Genomic DNA, 20,428 nt, shown 5'->3' on the forward strand with positions numbered 1-20,428 from the left:
ATGCACTTCCCATGGCTTTATGCATGTTAATTTAAAGCACCCTTGAAGGACATGATGAAACATAAAATGTTACTTAGGAACCTACTGTCAACGAATTAAACGTTAAATACATCGTGATTTGAAATACAAACAATTACAAAAAGGTTTCGGTCAACTGTTTCCAAGTCACCGTGATTACTTTCTAAAACATAATTTCAATCCGAGTTAAACTTTCGCAATTTGCCTTGCCCTTATGGAGGGAGCACACTACAAGGGGCTGTAACTTTCGTTCTAGTGCTCCAATCTATATGAATTTAGGAATGGGAAATATCTAGCTAGTATACTTCCAGCTTATGCTAGTTTGGTAGAACTTTCGCCGTAACGCAACCCAAAAAGGTGATCTACCCACGCTACGGGTTCCGTTAAAGATCGAGCATGTTTTAAGCCCCCTCAACCATTCATCCCTCAGCACGGGTCGCCTGACACCTTGGATTCGGGTTACTTGTTTGGTGGACTTTTACCCCCGGAACAGGTGGTCCGTAGTGCTATTCTAAGCCGGCAGCTACACGGACTTTCCTTCAGGAATACTTGTGAAATGTTTATTAACCACATGGAATTCTTGAGGGAATGTGGGGGGAGGGCGTCCGGTCAAGGTCAACGCTTCGTAAAATCTTCAAGCAGGCATCCAATGTTTCACTCACGCGATCCAATTGCTCGAATTTATCCACCTCCGCGATCATGATTTCTCACTGCATGGGATGAAAAATAAAAGTACGATGATTCTCTTTCTCTCCATGCACAACTCAGAATTATTATGGTGAGAATTATGGTGAGGTTTAGAGGCAGTAGATATTCTGCTGGGATTGCTTTAAGAGTAGTTGTTTCTCAAAATTTGCTGCACAGATGTTTGTTTCTTTACCAAAAATTATCATTGGGGTTTATCCAAAATTCTAATGGAAACCGTTCAGGAATTTGTGATGGGGTTTCTTTCGGAAATGTTGGTTCGATTTTCCCAAGAAATTGTGCAGATGTACGTCCTGAAATTCTTTCGGGAATTGTTCAAGCGATTCTTTCGAAGATTCTTACCTGCTGAGGTACCTTCAGAAGTTTTTTTTAGGAATCCTGCTGAACTTTATCCCGAAGTTCTTGCTCAGGTAGGTCAGGAGGAGGAATTCTAACCGACACTAGGAAAGTTCAGCGCCCACCAGCAGACGAACGAAAATGGCCTACGACTCATTGATTTCGCCGCCTCTAAAAACATGGCCATACGTAGCACCTTTTTTCAACACAGCCCTTCTTATCGTTACACCTGGAGATCACCACAGCAGACCGAATCTCAAATCGACCACGTCCTGATTGACGGACGGCACTTCTTCGACCTTATCGACGTCAGGACCTATCGTGGCGCCAACATCGACTCCGACCACTATCTGGTGATGGTCAAACTGCGCCCAAAACTCTCTGTCATCAACAATATACGGTACCGGCGACCGCCACGGTACAACCTAAAGCGACTAAAACAATCGGATGTCGCCTTAGCATACGCGCAGAATCTCGAGGCCGCGTTGCCAGTCGAGGGCGAGCTCGATGAGGCCCCTCTAGAGTACTGTGGAAGCAGCCATCAACGACGCAGCCCAGAGCAATATCGGGTACGTGAAACGGAATCGACGGAACGAATGGTTCGACGAAGAGTGCAGAACGGTTTTGGAGGAGAAGAACGCAGCGAGGGCGGTAATGCTGCAGCAAGGGACACGACAGAACGTGGAGAAAAAGCGCCGCCTGGAAGAAGCGGATTGCGAAGAAATAAAACTGCTGTGCCGTTCCCAAGAAACACGAAGTTCTACCAGAAGCTCAACGTATCCCACAACGGCTTCGTGCCGCGAGCCGAAATGTGCAGGAATAAGGACGGTGGCCTCTTGACGGAAGGATGTGAGGTGATAGAAAGGTGGAAGCAGCTCTTCGATTAGCACCTGAATGGCGTGGAGCATAGGTTCCCAAAGTTTCAGGTCGCACGACCCCCTTTTGCCAGCAGACGTAGTTTTCGCGACCCCCCATAGAAATTCTCTCATTTGTTGTCTGTTACAGTAAAATGTTTTACTGTCCCTCGCGACCCCCTGGATGATGGTCGGCGACCCCCCTGGGGGGTCACGACCCACAGTTTGGGAAATCATGGCATGGAGAACATAGGCACGGGCGACCACGGCAACAGAGGAACTGACGATACCAGTGCAGCGGAGGACGGAAATAAACCAACTCCCACGCTGAGGGAAGTCAAGGATGCCATTCACCAACTCAAAACCAAGATGGGCCCAGAAAAGTTGGCCACCTGTCTGCACCGGCAAATAGTCAGGATCTGGGAAACCAAACAGCTACCGGTTTCGGGTGAACTATCCAGTTCTTTCAAATCTCGCCGAGGACTGCAACAAAGTGATGGACTCTCATGCCTACTCTTTAACATCGCTCTGGAAGGTGTGTTGCGACGAGCCGGGCTCAACAGCCGGGGAACGATTTTTACAAAATCCGGTCAATTTGTGTGCTTTGTGGACGACATGGACATTATCGCCAGAACATTTGGAACGGTGGCAGAGCTGAACACCCGCCTGAAACGCGAAGCAGTAAAGGTCGGACTGGTGGCGAATGTCTCAAAAACAAAGTACATGCTGGTAGGTGGAACCGAACACGATCGGATCTGTCTGGGTAGTAATAATACGATTGACGGGGATACCTTCGAGGTGGTCGGGGAATTCGTCTACCTAGGATCATTACTGACGGTTGACAATAACGTGAGCCGTGAAATACAGAGGCGCATCATCAGCGGAGGTCGGGCCTACTACGGGCTCCAGAAGAAACTGCGGTCGATAAAGATTCACCCACGCACCAACTGCACCATGTACGAAACGCTAATAAGTCCGGTGGTCCTCTTCGGACACGAGACATGGGCCATGCTCGAGGAGGACCTGCAAGTACTCGGAGTTTTCGAGCGACGCGTGCTAAGGATGATCTACGGCGGTGTACAGGAGAACGGTGTGTGGCGGAGAAGGATGAACCACGAGCTCGCTGCACTTTAAGGTGAACCCAGCATTCAGAAGGTGGCCAAACCCGGAAGGATACGATGGGCAGGGCATATTGCAAGAATGCCGGACAAAAACCCTGCAAAGTTGGTGTTCGCGACAGATCCAGTTGGCACAAGAAGGCGTGAAGCGCAGAGAGCACGATGGGCGGATCAGGTGGAGCGTGACTTGGCGAGCATCGGGCGTGACCAAGGATGGAGAACGGCAGCAACAAGGGGACGGCAACCTATTTTTTTCACTATGGAGTTTGACAGGTTGGATTGTGCCTCCTTACGTGGAGCATAAAAGCAAAAAAGCGATAATAATTGATAATTTCCAATTTCAGAGTGTCGATGTTTAGGTAAAGTTCATATAGAGAGTGGGAATTGCTTGTGAAAATACACACAACAACACTTTTCGCAAACTTTGTGCGCCAAAGTGCGTTTTTCCTTATTTACTCCCGCTGCTGTATTGATTGAATGTTGGTATTAGTGAGCACTGGTTGCGCATGATAAGCGGCAACAAAATCAGATCACCGTAGCACCCCCGTGGGCAGCAACGAACCGTGTAATATGGAGAAATATTGTTGATTCAGTTTTATCTTGAATTTGATGTTATACTAAATAAACGAAATTATTTTCATGTAGTTGTTTTGTGCTTTTAGCATCATTCATCTCTTGTAGCTGTTCTATGGCATCAAAGTAGCAGTTTAGATGTAAACTAGCAGTTCGATTGCTTATTTAGGACAGCTTAGCAGTCGACCTGCAATTTTATAGCAGTAATTATAATTATAATAGGTGGAATGCAGCTTTGGAACTGAAATACTACCTATTTAACCCTCGAGCGATCACGCTGTTGTATTTTGTACAACAAGTGGAAAAAAAATCTAGATTTTTGTGCTCAGCATTAGCCTAATGCTGGCGGTGGTGGTCAACCGCGCGAGTTACGGAAGGTTAAATGCTTATTGGGGTCCTGGGAAAACATAAGATTTGTCGAAGTGAATGTTGAGTTCGAACCAAAAATACACATTCCCTACATTTATTGTAATTGAAAAATACCGTTCCCACTGTTTGGTAGGCATGGCAGTTGGTGTAAGTTAAATGATTTATGAACAGGGCAGTGAAAATGTTAATGACATGGTCATAGTGGAAACTACCAGGGAATTAACGTATTATTTCTTAGAAGAAGTATCCTGTTCACGGTTAGCTAACAACTTTTCTATACTAGGTAATGACAAAATGCTTATCTTCTGAGTTGAAATTAGCAGAAGAAAAAATACAGCATAGAGCAGCTCATTCGCTCTACCGTTCTTCTAACACCGCCTATGGACAATGTTCAACCCCACCATCCGGAACGGTCCATCACCGCACCGTTGCCGGTTGCCATTCAGTGGCACTCACTCACTTGTATCTCTTCGCTGGGAAAGCGCTCCGCACGCGGCGAAACAGGAAATCCTTTGAGCATTTTACCATATTTTATGTGGCTTTGCTTGTGCGACGCCACTTTTCCTGCTCGGTTTGCTTCGCATTTTCTATTCTTACTTTTACGTTTTTACTTTAAATTTTGTCCAACTCCAAGAGAAATGGCTCGAGATGCTTCACCATAAGGCGCTCGCGACGTGGCACAGAAATGAATTAAAAAAAGTTCATAATTTTGCTGCTTCGGTTGTTGTAGCGGCAGAAGTTTTCGCATTCGCGTCAAGAAATTTTATCCCTTTTTATTTACCGTACACTTGGATTGTGGTGCTACTCGGACGGAAACTTACCCGGGAGCCACGTGGCAGCGACGTCAGCGAGCCTATCTGGTTGTATTTGATCATCAGCGACAGACGCTCTTGCGACATCGATGTGCCTTGGTCTCTGGTTTTCGGTTCCTCTCCTTCTTTGTTATCGGTCAACTTCTCAGCCTCGCCGTTTTCGGCAGATTCCTCTTCTAGATCCTATGGGGAAGATGAATTCAATTATTGAGTGATTTCTGAAACCGCCTCTGACCCTCTCCCACACTTACCGGGTTATCGTACTTCCTCAGCCAAATGGCGTGAATGAACTTGTACGCAATTCCACCGGCCACCGCAACCAGTCCCATGTAGCGGAAGGCCTCGCGAGTTCCCACCTCGCCGATCAGGAATCCACCGAAGAAGGACCCGCTGCCGCGACCCAAACTAAAATGGGCCATTCCCAGCACACCGATCAACGTGGCCAGCAGACTCTTCGGTGCGAGCAAAGCACAATAGGTGGCAGCAGCGACCCACATCAGATGACAGGACAGGGCTTCCATCGCTTCGAAGGGGAAGCACCACCATGCGTTTCTGGATGGGAAAAATGGAATAAAAATGGTGATTCTTAAACCGGTTTGAAGTTTTGAAGTCACAAATTAAACTGATGTTGCTTCTGAACCTTCAATTGAACATAGACTATAATTTTAATTGATCATCTAAAGCCAATGTATCTCGTTAGACTTGTGCACAAAAATGGAATTTTCAGTCTTGACAAAATCTAAATACTGCTATTTAATATTGTCCAACGTTTCAGTCGCATATAGGATCTCAATCAGGGACTCTTAAATTGATTGTTTATTTTATTTGATGATTTTACGGATTTCTCCCGCAATTCCTCCCGGTATCCTCAAAGAGATTTCTCCCGAAATTTATTCATGGACTTCACCAGGAAACTTTCAGGAATTCCTTTCGAGATCGTTACCGAGTTTCTCCCAGGGATTGCTTCCGGTTTTCCTTCATTGATTTAGTATAGGATTCTTTCAAAGAAATCCTTGGAATTTATTAAAAAATATCTCCTGGGTTTCAAAACAAAAACCCTTGCGGAATTCCTTCAGAGATTTCTTCAATTATTTCTCCCGGGATTCTTTTCAGGAGTTTTACGGCACTTTCGCGTAAATAACTCGTAAGCGATATCTAACTGGATTTTCTTAGGGATTCTTACAGAGATTCTTTCAGCGATTTTGCAGGATTCTGCCAGGGATTCATCTTGGGTATTTTCCGGGAATTCCATTAGAAATTCTTTCTGGCACTCTTTTATTGATTCCTCAAGGGATTTCTTCCGAAGTTTTTCACGAATTATTTCAGAAATTTTATCAGGGATTTTCCGAGATTCTTCAATAGATTTCTCACGTGATTCCTTCAGAAATATTTCATATTCTTCCAAGAATTTCTCCCAGGATTTGTTCATTGAAACCTTATGAAATTTCCTCATAGATTGATGATTCGTATGGAGAATTCTTTCAGGACTCCTTCTAACACTATTTCAGAAATTCCTCCAGGGATTCAATAAGATACTCCTTTGAGATTCCTCGAACTTCTTTTTCAGAAATTCCGGTAGTGATTTATAAGTGATTCCTCCCTGAATACCTTCAGAGATTTCTCCCAGGACTCTTCCATTTATTTCTCCCGATATTATTTTATTAATTTCTCCTGACATTTTTCCCGGGTTTCCTACATCATTTCCCCCGGGATTTCGCCCAGCATTCTTTTCAGCATTCCTTTATTCATGCATCTCAAGTTTTCATTTGATATTTATCCTGTGAGTCACAGGCTGTAATTTCTTTAGGAATATGTACTTTTTAAATTCTCTCAAGGATCTCTCCAGAAGTTCTGGAATTCTGTTAGGGATGAGAGATCTCTCGGGGTTCCTTCATTGAATGCTCACGAAATTGCTTCGCTGCAGGGATTCCTCCAGAATTCTATCAGAAATCTCTCCCAGGATTCTTTCACAATTCTTCCAGGATATTCAAATGGATTTCTTTTGAGATGTACTCAAGGATTACTCAAAGATTTGTTTAGAATTCCGTTAGGGATTTCTCTCGGTATTTCACAATTAACTTTTCCCGGGCTTCCTTCAGAGATACCTTACAAGATTAATTTTGTGAATCTGTCAAAGTTGATCAATTTGTCTTTATTATAGAGACTTTCAGCCATTGGCATCTGTCAAGGATTCTTTCCGGGCTTTGATTTACTTTCAACATTCCTTCAGTGATTTCCCCCGGGATTTCTTTGAGGATTTCTTCCCAGGTTTCAGTAAGGGATTAAAATGAATTTCTACAGGATTTTTTCAGAGATTCTCCCCAAGATTTTTTAGATTTTCTCTGGCATTTTTCCGGGTATTCCTACAGCGATTTCCCCAGGGATTACTCTTAGATTTTTATTATTAATGCTTCCCGAGTTTCCTTTAGATATTTCTCCAGGGATTCCTTCAGAGCTTTTTTCAAAAATCGCTCCAGGTATTCTGGAACACCATTAGGAATCTCTCAGGGTTCCTTCATTGATTCCTAATGGGATTCCTCAAGAACTCTATGAGAGCTCTCCCAGAAATCGCTTTTGGGGTTTTCCCGTGATTCCTTTATTTTTTTTTCGGCTTTCCCTTAAGAGTTTCTAACAAGAATAATCCTAAGAATCTTTCAAGGATTATTTCAACGATTTATTTTGAGATTTCTTCCTGAAATGGTTTCGACATTCCTTCATTGGTTTCTTCTGGAATTTCTTCTGACATTATTTCATGAATTCCTCCCGGTTTATATGAAAGGATTCCTTTGGGAATTCCTCAATGATGATGATTAACCTGGGTTTGTTAGGGGAATATCTGTAAGTAAAAAAGAAAATCGTGTTAAGTACTGTTCCTTTCAATTCCACTAAGAATTTGCATCCTTTGACATATACGTATTCCGACCTCGACTGAGTCGAGTCATGTACAAGACACTGAAGATAACCTTACAGTTGAGGTCGAAATACTTATCTGTCAAATAATGCAAATTCTTAGTGGAATTCAAAGGAACAGTACTTAGCACGATTTTCTTTTTACTTATTCCTCAATGATTTTTTCAGAGATTCCTCACGGGATTTCTTCTTTTAGTTTTCCCAATATTATTTTTTTAGATCCCTACCTTAATTTTCCCGGGATTTCTACAGCGATTTTCCAGATATTAGTCTTGGCATTAATCAAGATTCCTTCTTTGATGCTTCTCGAGTTTCCTTTGGATATTACTACTGGGCTTCAGGAATAATCTCGTCATTCCTTCATTGATACGATCCAGCATTCCATCAGGTATACCTAGCGTGATTTTTTTTTTATTGATTTCTCCTGGGATTCCATGAGAGATATCCCGAAAATATTTTCAGAGATTCTTTGGGAAACCTCCAGGATATTTCTTGAGATTCTCTAGAGGACAACTCGAGGATTTCTTCAGTAGTGATTTCTTCAGAAATGTCTCCTTGGATTCCTTCATTGTATCTTCTCGGGATGTTTCCATTGATTCTTCTTTGGATTCCTTTAGAGGATTCCTCTCGAGATTCTTTCAGTTATTTTTTAAAAAACTCCTCCCGAAATTCCTTCAGGGATTTATTCCTTCCGGTACTAGTTTCGGTATTCCTCTCATTACTTTACACATTTCTTCTGAAATGTCTTCAGAAATTTTTAAGAAAATCCTTTGAGGAATTTGCCGAGATTTTTTCAGAACATCCCTCTGAGATTCCTCAAATGTTTCATTCAAAAATCCTTTTGGGATTCCTTCAGGAATTTTCCTATGGATTCTTAGAATTTTCCTGGGATTATTCCTAAGATTTTTTTTCTACATTCTTCCAGGGATTCCTCATGATTCTATCAAGGACTCCTCTTGAGTTTCTTTTAGTGCTTCTCCATTTTTTTTTTTTTTCATTGACTGCTCTTGGGATTTAATTAGGAAATTATGCCGAGATTCTTTCTGGATTCTTTCAGAAAATCTTCCCGGGATTCACTCTGGTGATTGCCAAAAAATTTCCTCTTTGAACGATTCTTCCTGTGATTTTATTCAATATTACTAATTTATGTGGGTTGGCTCTTTTCGGTGACATAAGAAAAAAGCAGCATAATTCGCGTTACGCGTTTCGGCTTACTACTCTTCAGCCCTCTTCAGACGCAACATGCTGAATGTGACCATCAGCTCGGTCTGTCTGTGACAGACCGAGCTGATGGTCACATTCAGCATGTTGCGTCTGAAGAGGGCTGAAGAGTAGTAAGCCGAAACGCGTAACGCGAATTATGCTGCTTTTTTCTTATGTCACCGAAAAGAGCCAACCCACATAAATTAGTAAAATTCCACGGTGATCAATTCCGATCAGTTATTCAATATTCCTCCTAAGATGCCTTCCGAGATTTTTCGTGAGACCAGATTGCTCTAGATAATTATCCCAGGATTCTTACGTGGATTACTTCATATGTGGGAGGGTGAGGGCTTGTGGACGCTTGAGGATTCTTCGATAGTATAACGATTCATGTATTAAACTATGCTGCAACTGCCCCTTGCAGCGAAAATTTAATTAAAAAATAACAGGACGGACCGGAAACTAAACCCACATTTTCTATATGGTAATCTATCTATATATATAAAAATGAGTTTGAAGTCCCTTTGAGGCAACAAAACTCATGAACGGCTGAACCGATCCCGATGACTCTTGCACGGTTCGGTTCGTATTCGTAGTGGCTGTGTTTATATGTACAAAAAGTTACGAAAATGAACTGAAAAAGTAGAAAAATTGATAAAGTACTGATTTTTCATGACCTGGAAGAAAATCAACACGATCGGAAAAAAAACGATCTAGAGTGCTGTGCTAAAATGGCCTCCACAGTTGTCAAACCACTTCAACCTGGCAAGACAAAGTTTGCCGGGACAGCTAGTTTTCAATAAAATAGTTTGATTGTTTTTTTTAATCAAGAGTGAGAGCGTAAAAAAAAAACTATGAGAAATTTTAAACTACACGGATTCGATACTGGAAAAACTTGTAATTGATTACAAGGCTCAGAATGTTGCTAATTGACAAATTGAGAGATGAATTTGTGAAAAAAATCGTATTCAGGTGGGACTTCAACCTACGACTCCGTACTCGCTAGACCGGCGCTTTAATCAACTAAGCCACAGAACATGTAACGATTCTGCGGAATAGAAAGCCGAAGTCACTCCGAACCCCTACCATGAACGTACCCCTTTTGGTTGCTTCAGGGTGTGAACAAGCATGGACTTAAGGGCGGACGGGACGGTCGGGGAAATATCCGCCATTGCTCTGTTGCTACTAAGATGGTAATCTCAGATTCTACTTCATATTTTGCAACAAAAACCTATCACTGTGTATGCTCACTTGCAGTGCATATGCTGATTGTTTTTCAGCATCTTCAGTGCGATAGAACTCGAGATTACCATCTTCAAAATCGCGAGGCAAATTGTTAGAAAGAGAGGCAAGGTAGGAAAAATAACACGGCGTCCCGTTTCACCTTAACGTGGAATCTTTTCATTTTTTTGGAATTTCTCCAAAACTACAGTTAGGTTTTTCCTAGGGACAACTTCTGGGATTCCTTCAAAAATGTTATTGGAATCCCTCCAGGTTATCTCGAGGCATTCCGCCTAATTATTTCTTGGCCTACTGATAAATATTTAATATCACATGTGTAATCCCTGCAAGGGTTCCACCAGGAATTGGAATTAATTAAGAAACATATTCTAGGGTTAAACAAGGAGGCCTCTAGAAATTCCTCGCAAATTCCTTCCAAGATCCACCCAGATGTTTCTTCCAAAACTTCTGGAGATCCTTGGGCCTTTTTTTCAGAGATCCTTAGGAGATTTTTTCATAACTATTTTCTGAAACCAATTAAATTTTTCTTTTGATATTCCTCCAAAAGCTCCTTTTGGGGTTCCTTCAGATTTTTTTTCCTGAAATAACTTTATGTTTTTGTGGGATTCCATCTAGAGTTCCTTCTAGGTTTTCATGAGGAGTTCCTTCTGGGACCTAAAGGTACTTTATCTCGAAAATCCTAGAATTCGTCCAATAATTGCTCAAAAAATTCTTTTTGGCATTTCTACAAGAATTTCTTTTGAAACTTCGATCTAGGATTCTTCCAAGTGCTTTTGTTTATTTTCCTCTTTTATTTAGGATTTTTTATAGTGTTTCCTCCATAAATTATGTAAAAGTTTATTCTAGGAGTCTTTCGAGAGCTCCTTCTCGGAATCCTGCAGAAGTTTCCTCTTGAAATCTCCACGAGTCTCTTCTGGAATCCTCATTTTGGAAATTCTACCAAAGTTTTTTTTTCTTCTGAAAAACCTCCAAAAGTTCCTTTTGGGAGCCCTGCTGCCGTTCCTTCTGAAGATGTTTCATGAGTTATATCTAGAAGTTTTCTTGAAGTTCCTTATGTTCCCTCGAGGAGTTTTTTTTTGTCTTCTTTTGTAATGCTCCAGGAGTTCCTTCTGGAATTTGTTCAAGAATTCTTGGAGAAATCCCTGGATCGAATAAAGGGATCCAAAGTAAACTCCGGTGGTTCTCTCTAAATGAGCTTCTGGAATTTTAAGAAATACACAGAAGGCATCCGCGGTGGAATCTTCAGAAGGTATTTCATGCAAGAATCCCCGGTAGGCATTGCTGGAGAAATTTTCACCAGGAGTTCCTGAAGGAGCCCAAGCTGGTATTTGTGGAAAAACTAACAGATGGAATTCCTGGAGGAATGCATAGACGGAGTTGCTGCAAGAATAGCTAGAAATGTGCTGGATGAGTACGACTGGAATATATTAATTCCGGGCTGCTGGCTTTCTCAGTCTTGAGTAAATCAAAACGGCAAGTTTTGCTTTCCCCGAGGTTTTCGGCTTTTTATTAAGACTTTTTCAAGGGGTAAAGCCGAAACGTCGGGAAAAGCAAAACTTGCCGTTTTGATTTTTTTTTCTCCCCTGTTGGGGAATTTAAGCCACTGCGTCCAATAAGCTGAACTTTTGTGGCATAGTTTTGCCGTTTTGATTTACCCAAGACTGAGAAAGCCAGCATTCCGAAATAGCTAGAAAGATTTTGTTATTATCCCGAGAAAAAAATCCAAGAGGAAATACTAGTACGTATGTTACGAACGCGAAGCGTGAAGTACATTTGAATCCACACAATTCGAAACGAATTCCTTTCCAACCATTTCCTACAACTAACCAAGCGAGCCGCATCATAAAACCCCAATCAAATTCGAACAATCATGACCTACCACAATATAATAGGGCCCGCGATTATAAACGTAGAGCAGAGCGGCAATGTTTATCAGCATAACGAAGCAAAAGCTATGCGGCTGAGGGACTCGACTGTCTTTGAGCAGCATGATAAAATAAACAATCTGAAGCGACACCCGATGGAAATCATACCAGTAGCCTAGCAGATCGGTAGCATTCTAAATGTAATCAAAATTCATCATTGAACTTGATCTTGAAAATTAGGCCAGCTGAGCATCGGGACCGTGCAAAATATGAATGGTAGATCTAATTCTGTACAAATACAATCAAACATGTAGCTAGAGAGATTGCTCAAATTCAGGAAAATTCTCTCTTCGAAGAAAATATTTCTCCTGTGAAAACACGAAAAACCATGTACCCACGAAAGATCATTCTAGAAATCTGGCCGCTCATATATTCATGTTAAAACACGTACTGAAAGTGTAAATGTGTAGATCGTAACGAGAGCCGCTATTTCATCATCTTTTCAGGAAAGATCATGTTTAATTTTTGGTAGGCCCTGCGGCTATAAAAGAGGAAGATCAATAAAGACGACAGTCAGTTTTGTTTTGGACTCTACACTGGATACCTCCCGGATAAGTATTTTGCTACTCAAATTCCTTTGATCCTGAACTTGCACTTGCGAAGCTTAAATTATTCTGATCACTTGATTGGATAATTCAATCCTTCAAAAGTGTTGATACTTAGAATCGTGGAAGTCTAAATCATTGGATCGGTCAAACTTTTTCTCACTCTGGTAAGCCAAGGTTCCGAATGCGAGTAACGTTGGCATGAGTCTAGAAAGGCCTAAATCCTATCACACACGATGTGGACGTTCGATTAAATAAAATTTTTAACTATTAAAAATTATTAAAAATTAAAATTTTTAACTATTCTCCTTCTTGAACCTCCTACCCTGAGTGAGTAGTATCGGTGTTCGAAAGTAACGCGTTCCGTCTAGTCTGTTGGTTGGCAAACACGGAATGTAATACCGTATCCCTTCGCAACGGTACCGTAAACCGATTGTCGGTTTCGTCATCCTGATCATCGTCGATTCATCATCGCGATAGCTGTGGACAAGAGTGCTGCTGGATTCAGTAAGTATTTGTTCTAGTCCCACCGCAAGAGGAACACCACACCCCGATCGTGCTGCCAATTGGAAGATTGCGCCCTGGTGCCAACGCCAACAACGTAGAAGCAATACTCGATGGCATTTTTAAAAATTGACAGATGTGATTTCTGGAGAAATTCCCAGATTAAATTTCTGTAGGAATCTCCAGAAGGAATTACTGCAAAGTTCCTGGAGAAACTCCTGAATGAATTTCCACAAGAAATATCAAGTAAAAATATGCACGAGAGGAAGTTTTAATTATGTAAGCATTATTAACAGCTGAAAAATATATATTATGCCACCATGAGTTATTACATATAAGGCATTCAAGGATTCATCCGCAGACAGACGTTCAAGTTTGACTCAGCAGCTTGTGTAAAAAACATGGCCGCCACAAATTGCCAAGTGGCAATCAGCGAACAGATGGCGTTAGCGACGTTCATATTCAATCGCTGCCTCACATGTACGTTGCGACCAACAACTGTCACCACGGTCGTCTTCCAGCCGGATGGCGGGAAAAGACCGCACGTGTTGCACGCTAATAATGTTTCCACATAATTTGTGCAGAGTAAATGACTTTTATTTAATGTCGAAAATCTTTTGCCCAAATTAGCGCAGGACTCTTGTAAAATATTTTACACATTATTACTTTTATTTTACATAGATTTACTTGAATAATACTGCATCTGGATGAACTTTACTCGCATTGGGAAATCTTTGTGAATGTGACGCAAATGTAGGAATGATTTTGACAGTGTTTGTTTTGATTTTATTTTTCGGTGGGTGGTGAATTGGGTGGTAAGTAAGCGGCTGGAAGCACGTGGTTTCTCAAACTGTCAACTGCACGCGACTGCACTGTGGCAATCGATTGCCTAGGTGTCGCTAGTGAAAATTTACATAGAAAATTTGAATAAATTTGTTCGAGCTAGAACGTCTGTCTGCGATTCTTCTTTTATCTGAAGATTATTAGTAATCCTCTAATACCCAAATTTTTGATTTTGATCTAAATATCATTTTTCGTTATCTAAAATCGATTTAAACATGTTTTGGAAGATGATTTTTTTAATTCTCGATTTCGTGAATTTCGATTTTTGATTTTTCTAATTTTTAATTTTGAACATCCCCACACTTTGGAAGCCCATTTGGGGTACGGAAACATTTTGAGATTTTATGGATATTGTTGAAATATTTTTATTTTATTTTTTTTTTTCATGGAAAACTTTGTTTTTTGTGTAATTTTAAGGAAAATAAGTGTGTAAGAGTGTATTCGACTCCCTTAAACAAATAAACTAGAGTAGAATGATTTGAGAAAAATTTAAAGTATGTCAATTGCAGCAAATCAATACAAAATAAACAATGACTTCTGAAAGGTGACTAAAACATCTATTTTTCAATGATTTAAAAAAATGATGATACGTTTTTAAATACACCAAAAAACATTTTGAGATATACAGAACAGTCCTAAATGTCAACCAAAAATATAAAAAAATTGATTTTCCACGAAACAAATATTACAAAAATGTTCAAACTATACCCCGTCTAAAGGCGGGGTTGGGTATTAGAGGGTTAAGCTACAAATATCGAGTGTCCGAGGGAAAATATTTGGTAAAACTTTCGGTGTTAACCAAGGTGTTGACCAAAACGGCACGGTACTGGGTCATTAGGCCGAAATATATTATTGTGACATTACGCCGAAGAAGTCATAGGGTCGAATGACGCTATACATAAGGACTGGCAGCCTAGTTGAATGATGTCAGAGAAGAGAAGGTCATCTCCCGAGTCAGAAATTGATAAATATTTCATGCTGTTGGTCGCGACACCTAGCGGTTGAAGCCACACTTTTTACACGGAAAATTTCAACCGTGTTGACACGAAAAAGCAAAGTATTTCGGAGACAGGTACACCAACTCAAAAACTGATTCGCAAAAAAATGAGTTTAATTAAAATGTATTTTGGAGACACAGTCAAAGTTGCTTATCTCTTAAACCGTAAATAGTGTACGCGATACAATAGTGATGGGAATATGTATAAAATCGTTAAGGTAATTAAGAAAAATTGCTAAAACACCATTATTATGCTTTATAACAGCCTGCAATTGCAAAAACATCTTTGGTACGTGTACCATATTATTGCAATAGTGGCCGAAACAACAACTGATATGCTCTCAATGAAGTAAAATTTCGAAGAATAAGATAATTATTCATCGATATGACGTCATATGTTCCTTAATTTTGATTATACCTGAAATAATCAATACGCTTTGAGCCATGCAGTTGTCTTGACGTTTATACACGATGGAAACGAAATGGGCAGAAACAAAATAAATCGAGTCGATTTTTCACGCCTAAAATTTATCACTTTTCGTGTGTTCGGTTTGTTCTGAGATGCCCTTCTCTTCTCTGATAGTGTGGTTATGTTTTATGCATATTCATCGAAAGAACACCCTATTTTTAAAAGAAGAAAAAGTCTCTTATAGGAACGCTAGTAGTGTATCCTCCCAAAATCCTAGTTTAAGAGATACTTCTATACTCTATATGTGAGGTATATCGCAGGTCATCAATCAAGAAATCTTCTGAGAATTAGAAAACAGAAAACATGTTACCATCATTTGTGAAGGAAATTAGAATTCCGGCCTACTGACCCATACGCGGCCTAAGTAACTTCGGCCTTATGACTCATTCGGCATAACGTACTTGCCCAACGTTCTTCGGTCTAATGATCTGGTACCGTTTTATACAATTGTACTTTGTTAATGATTTGCAAGCCTTTTCATTAATTCTTAATTGCAATCTTCGTTTGTTGTACTTACTCGATTAACGAATATCCAACCAGACGGCATGCATGAGCGATGAAAGCAATGACAATCAAATTGACATGTCCGACGTACTTGGTGATTTTACCAGCACCGTACAAGAATGGGATACTGCTGACAGTTCCCACCGTGATTGTGATACCTGCAAAATTTAAATGATTTATCAATTATCTAGTGACGGCAGATTGCCAACATACCTAGAAGATAGTTCGGTGCACCCAGCTCCTTGAGGTACAGAAACAGGAAACTCTCGATGAATCCCCAGAAGTTGCCCAGCAAGAACAGGAACCAAATAAATATGATGACATGCTTTAGCTTGAGCAAATTCCACAAATCCTTGAACACATTGTCAGCCGGCAGCTTTTCTCCAAGTGGCATCAGAAATACCGTAATCGATGAAATCACCAGCAATACGTCATACGTATAGAAGGCAGCCGAGTAATCCGTGTAGCCCAAATCCTTCGAAAAGAAATCAATCATAATGCCGGTGATTGGGGAGAAAATTGCCATTCCAATGCTCGAAAACAGCCGCTCCCGGCCGAAATCCCCGCCATATTTCTCAATCATGGTGAGCGCAATTGGATCCATTATCGTAACGCCGGCCGACAGCATGGTCGTCGCAAGGAATCGCAGCCCAAAATAAATCCAGAAAACTTTATCGTCGCTCTCCTTGTAATCCGGAGGGCAAATTTCCGGTCCATTTTTCCTGAAATTACACCGCTGCACCATACAGTCGGCAGCCAGTTCGCTCAGACGTTGATTGCTGTTCAGAGACATGTTGGAGTTGAGCACCAGCCCTCCGCAGCGAAGATCTTCCTCCTCCAACGCCGTTACGTTTACCCCCTGCTTCCAGAGCAGCTTTTCACCGAATCGCGTTTTGAAATCAGTTACCGTCTCGTTATCATCGTGCTCAATTTCCATGCCAAGCTGCTCGATGGGTTCACCCAAATCCGGATGCATGTCCAGAACAAAAAATGCCGAATCCCCACTCCCTGCGATGACCCAGCTCTCTTCGCTTTCCTCCGAGTCCGGTTCCATGTTAAGTATATGCTCTGAAACAAACAAACGAAGCGACTGGTCAAATAAAGTTAGGAACAGTGACTTCCCAGTGCAAACACCACTCACTATCTAGGTACGATTCTGTGGTGCTCGAACTAACGCTACTAAGTACGTCGAATGTTTTGTTTTTCCTGTTGATCTTTTTGTTGATGAATAGCTCCAGGTCGTCCTGTTCGCCGACGTCCGAGGGCGGAAGAATGGGCGCAAAGGTAGGCGGTGGTACCACTTCAATTTTCGGATTCTGCTCCAACAGGAGACAGTGGTCCAAGCATTGGTCCACGACGATGTCGATTTCCTCCTCCTCGGGACATTCCCGGCTCGGACAGGGGGACCACCAAACCTGGAAAGAAGGCATAAGCACACGTCAACCAACGAACGGGCAGCATGGTCATCATACCGGGAGCCTAAACCACGACCTTAATTAACTTATTTCTAATTTAAAGCTCAACCACCAAGTGTCATAGTGTGGGTCCAGAATCCGGACACCGGTAACGACTGTTGAGCAGAGTTGACGAACCAACATGGAAATGGGTGGTGCACGGTGGTTCTTGACTAGAAATTTTATATCATAATTAGATTGTAGGGTTCAACATTGACACAGTAGATTTTTTGCTAGAGAGAGGGTATCCCGTGCCGCAGTCAAAAAGTTGGTCACTATTTTACAAAAAAGGAAATGGATTCCATATTTCAGGCATTCAGCAAATGTGTACTTTTTGCACAAGGGCAAATAACTTAATTAGTTTTATTTCTGTGTTAAATGTGATATTTTAACTTGGAACATGTTTTAAATTTAATGTACATATATAGCGCTCTGGAGTAAAAGAGAATCATGGGATCTGAGCAATCTCATTTTTGATGACCCATATTTAGGTCATTTCGGGCAAAACCAACTTTCAAATAAGTGAATCGTTCCCTAACAGGAACATCAAAATGTTAACGTCTCGTATGGATACCTGAATCAGGATGTCCCCTTAGGATTAGAAATTCCTAGGCCAAACTCAAGCTATGAAAGCAAGTCATGCAGCAAACAAAAGACAACCGGCTAGATGAAATACGATAACAGGATTGACTGGTGGACCAACAACATTTATGAAACCTTTTCATCATGTATGGGACGCCCATATTTCAGTATTTCGTATTTCAGAGTCTGCTCTGAAACTTCCTGAAATGCCTCAAAAATCCCCCTTGAATCACCCGGTGACTCCATGTAACGCACCTGAGAGGCTTCGAATCTCCTGAGAACTTCTCCGTAACGCCTCTGAATCCCCCGAAAATGCTTTGAAACGTCTTGAAATGCCTCCAAAATCCCTCTTAAATCCCCTCGGACCCCATGTAACGCACCTGAGACGCTTCAAACCCCCGGAAACATCTTCGTAACGCTAACGTAACGCCTCTGAATCCCACCAAAGAGGCTCTGAAAGGTCCTGAAATGCCTTCAAAATCCCCCTTAGACCCCTTCGGACCCCATGTAACGCACCTGAGAGGCTTCAACCCCCCGAAAACTCCTCCATAACGCTTTCGTAACGCCTCTTAATTCCGCAGAAAATGCTCTGGAACGTCTTGAAATGCCTCCAAAATCCCCCCTTAAACCCCCTCGGACCCCATGTATCGCACCTGCGAGGCTCCGAAAATCCAACAACTCCTCCGTAACGCTTCCGTTACGCCTCTGAATCACGCCGAAAATGGTCTGAAACATTTTGAAATGCCTTCAAAATCCTTCTTAAACCCCCTCGGACCCCATGTAACGCAGCTGAGAAGCTCCGAACACCCCGAAAACTCCACCGTAACGCTTCCATAACGCCTCTGAATCACGCCGAAAATGATCTGAAACATCTTTCAATATCTAAAAAAAATCCTCCTAAACCAAAACCCCTAAATACGCATTCGTAACGGCTCTGAAACCAACCTAAAATGCTCTGAGACTCCTGAAATGACTCCGAAACCCCCTTAAGACCCACTCGGACCCCATGTAACGCACATGGGACCTTCGGAAACACCCAAAAACGAACCTCTAACCTTCCTTTGCTCTCATCTGTAAACACCCCCCGGTCGGCGTTGCAATAGTTCCTGTCATTATTAAATATTCTTATGCACAATATTGGTTCTGAGTAGCTTTCCCTCTTTTTATGCAGGGCATAAAAAAGGTGCATAAATTAAAAGTGCATAAAAATAACATGTATAAAAAGAGGTGTAAGTGTATTTTAAAGTACTCCATTTATTTTCCGAAATACACAGCAAAAAATAATGAACCTTACATGTGATGTAAACAGAAAAAATCATGTAAAGTTTGATCATGTAAATGCTCTAGAATGTAAACATGCGTTGAACATCATGCACATATTTGGAGCAGGTTATAAACATCAAGTTTGATCTCTTTTTCTCGCATATTCGCACGTCACGCGCAAACTTCAGTTTAAAAACATTGAACTTTACATCACGATCATGTAAACATACCCGCGCATCCGAGTCCTTTTGCTCAGCATACCAAAACAAAGTTCAACATGGCCGCCGGTTGTTGAAACTCTTCGCGCCGCTGATAATTATTCGAAAAAACCGGGTAAAAGTAAGTGATTTCGACATGGAACTGGGGATAAAGTGTGTAATTTGTGATTTGCTGTGCGACGACATAAATGCATACCTGCAGCATGTGAAAATTCACAGGAATTTCAAAGTTTTTCAGTGCCCTGTCACTACCTGCAGTGTCAAATTTCGTTCGTTTCCTGCCTTCCGCAAGCACCTCAAGCAGCAGCATTCCGCGGGGAGAGTACCGTTGTTTTCGAAGTGTCTGGTCCTTGGGTGTGATTTTGAGGAAAATGATGTGAATAAAACAGTGAAGCATGCCATGAACCATATTTCGGCTGGACAACCTGTATATTGTCCTTTCGGGTGTCCAACAAGAAAACCGTTCGCTACAGAAAATAGCTTGCGAATCCACCGGATGTATGTGCACAGAAAACAAACACCAAAATTGTCCCCGCCCACTCAAAAGCATGGTGCAGCTGATGCAAGTTGCAAAGAAGTGAATTGTGAAGAGTTGGGCGAGTTTGCAGAAGTGAATTGCTTGGAAGATTGTGAAAAAACCCTGAGAAGTGAAAGTCCCCGAATCGCTGCAGAGATACTGCTCGGGAGTCTGTTCTTGAAGTTGTTTTCGAAACATCATGTGACAGATACGGCAATACAGGAAATAGTGGAGGCTCTTAGTGAAATCGGAAATTACCAGGCTAAAATGTTAAGGGGTCAATGTGAAGATATATTTAATCAGTTTGGTCTTGGAGAAGAACATAAACTGTTTTTTGTAGAACCGATCGTGAACAGTTTGATATTCCAGAACACGTTTGGTACAAATGGCATTTTCAGATCCTCTCATATGAGGAAAAAGTTTTTTAGTACCAATTTTGCGTATGTCTGTCCCGTTGAAGTGCCACT

The 20,428-nt window shown here is 41.5% G+C and overlaps 1 protein-coding gene across 2 annotated transcripts in view; it reads right to left on the reverse strand.

Annotated features, from left to right (window-relative positions):
- Positions 1-20,428, reverse strand: part of LOC115257421 (uncharacterized) — a 143,572-nt gene that overhangs the window by 18,382 nt on the left and 104,762 nt on the right. For both annotated transcript variants that reach the window (XM_062851343.1, XM_062851344.1), the window contains exons 4-8: positions 17,069-17,342; positions 16,141-16,995; positions 15,941-16,085; positions 5,037-5,337; positions 4,795-4,968 (exon numbers count right to left, since the gene is read on the reverse strand). In XM_062851343.1, the coding sequence (XP_062707327.1) occupies positions 4,795-4,968; positions 5,037-5,337; positions 15,941-16,085; positions 16,141-16,995; positions 17,069-17,342 (1,749 nt within the window). The remainder of the gene's footprint in view (positions 1-4,794; positions 4,969-5,036; positions 5,338-15,940; positions 16,086-16,140; positions 16,996-17,068; positions 17,343-20,428) is intronic.

Source organism: Aedes albopictus, chromosome 2, assembly GCF_035046485.1.
Source record: "Aedes albopictus strain Foshan chromosome 2, AalbF5, whole genome shotgun sequence".
NCBI classification, from domain to species: Eukaryota; Metazoa; Arthropoda; class Insecta; order Diptera; family Culicidae; genus Aedes; species Aedes albopictus.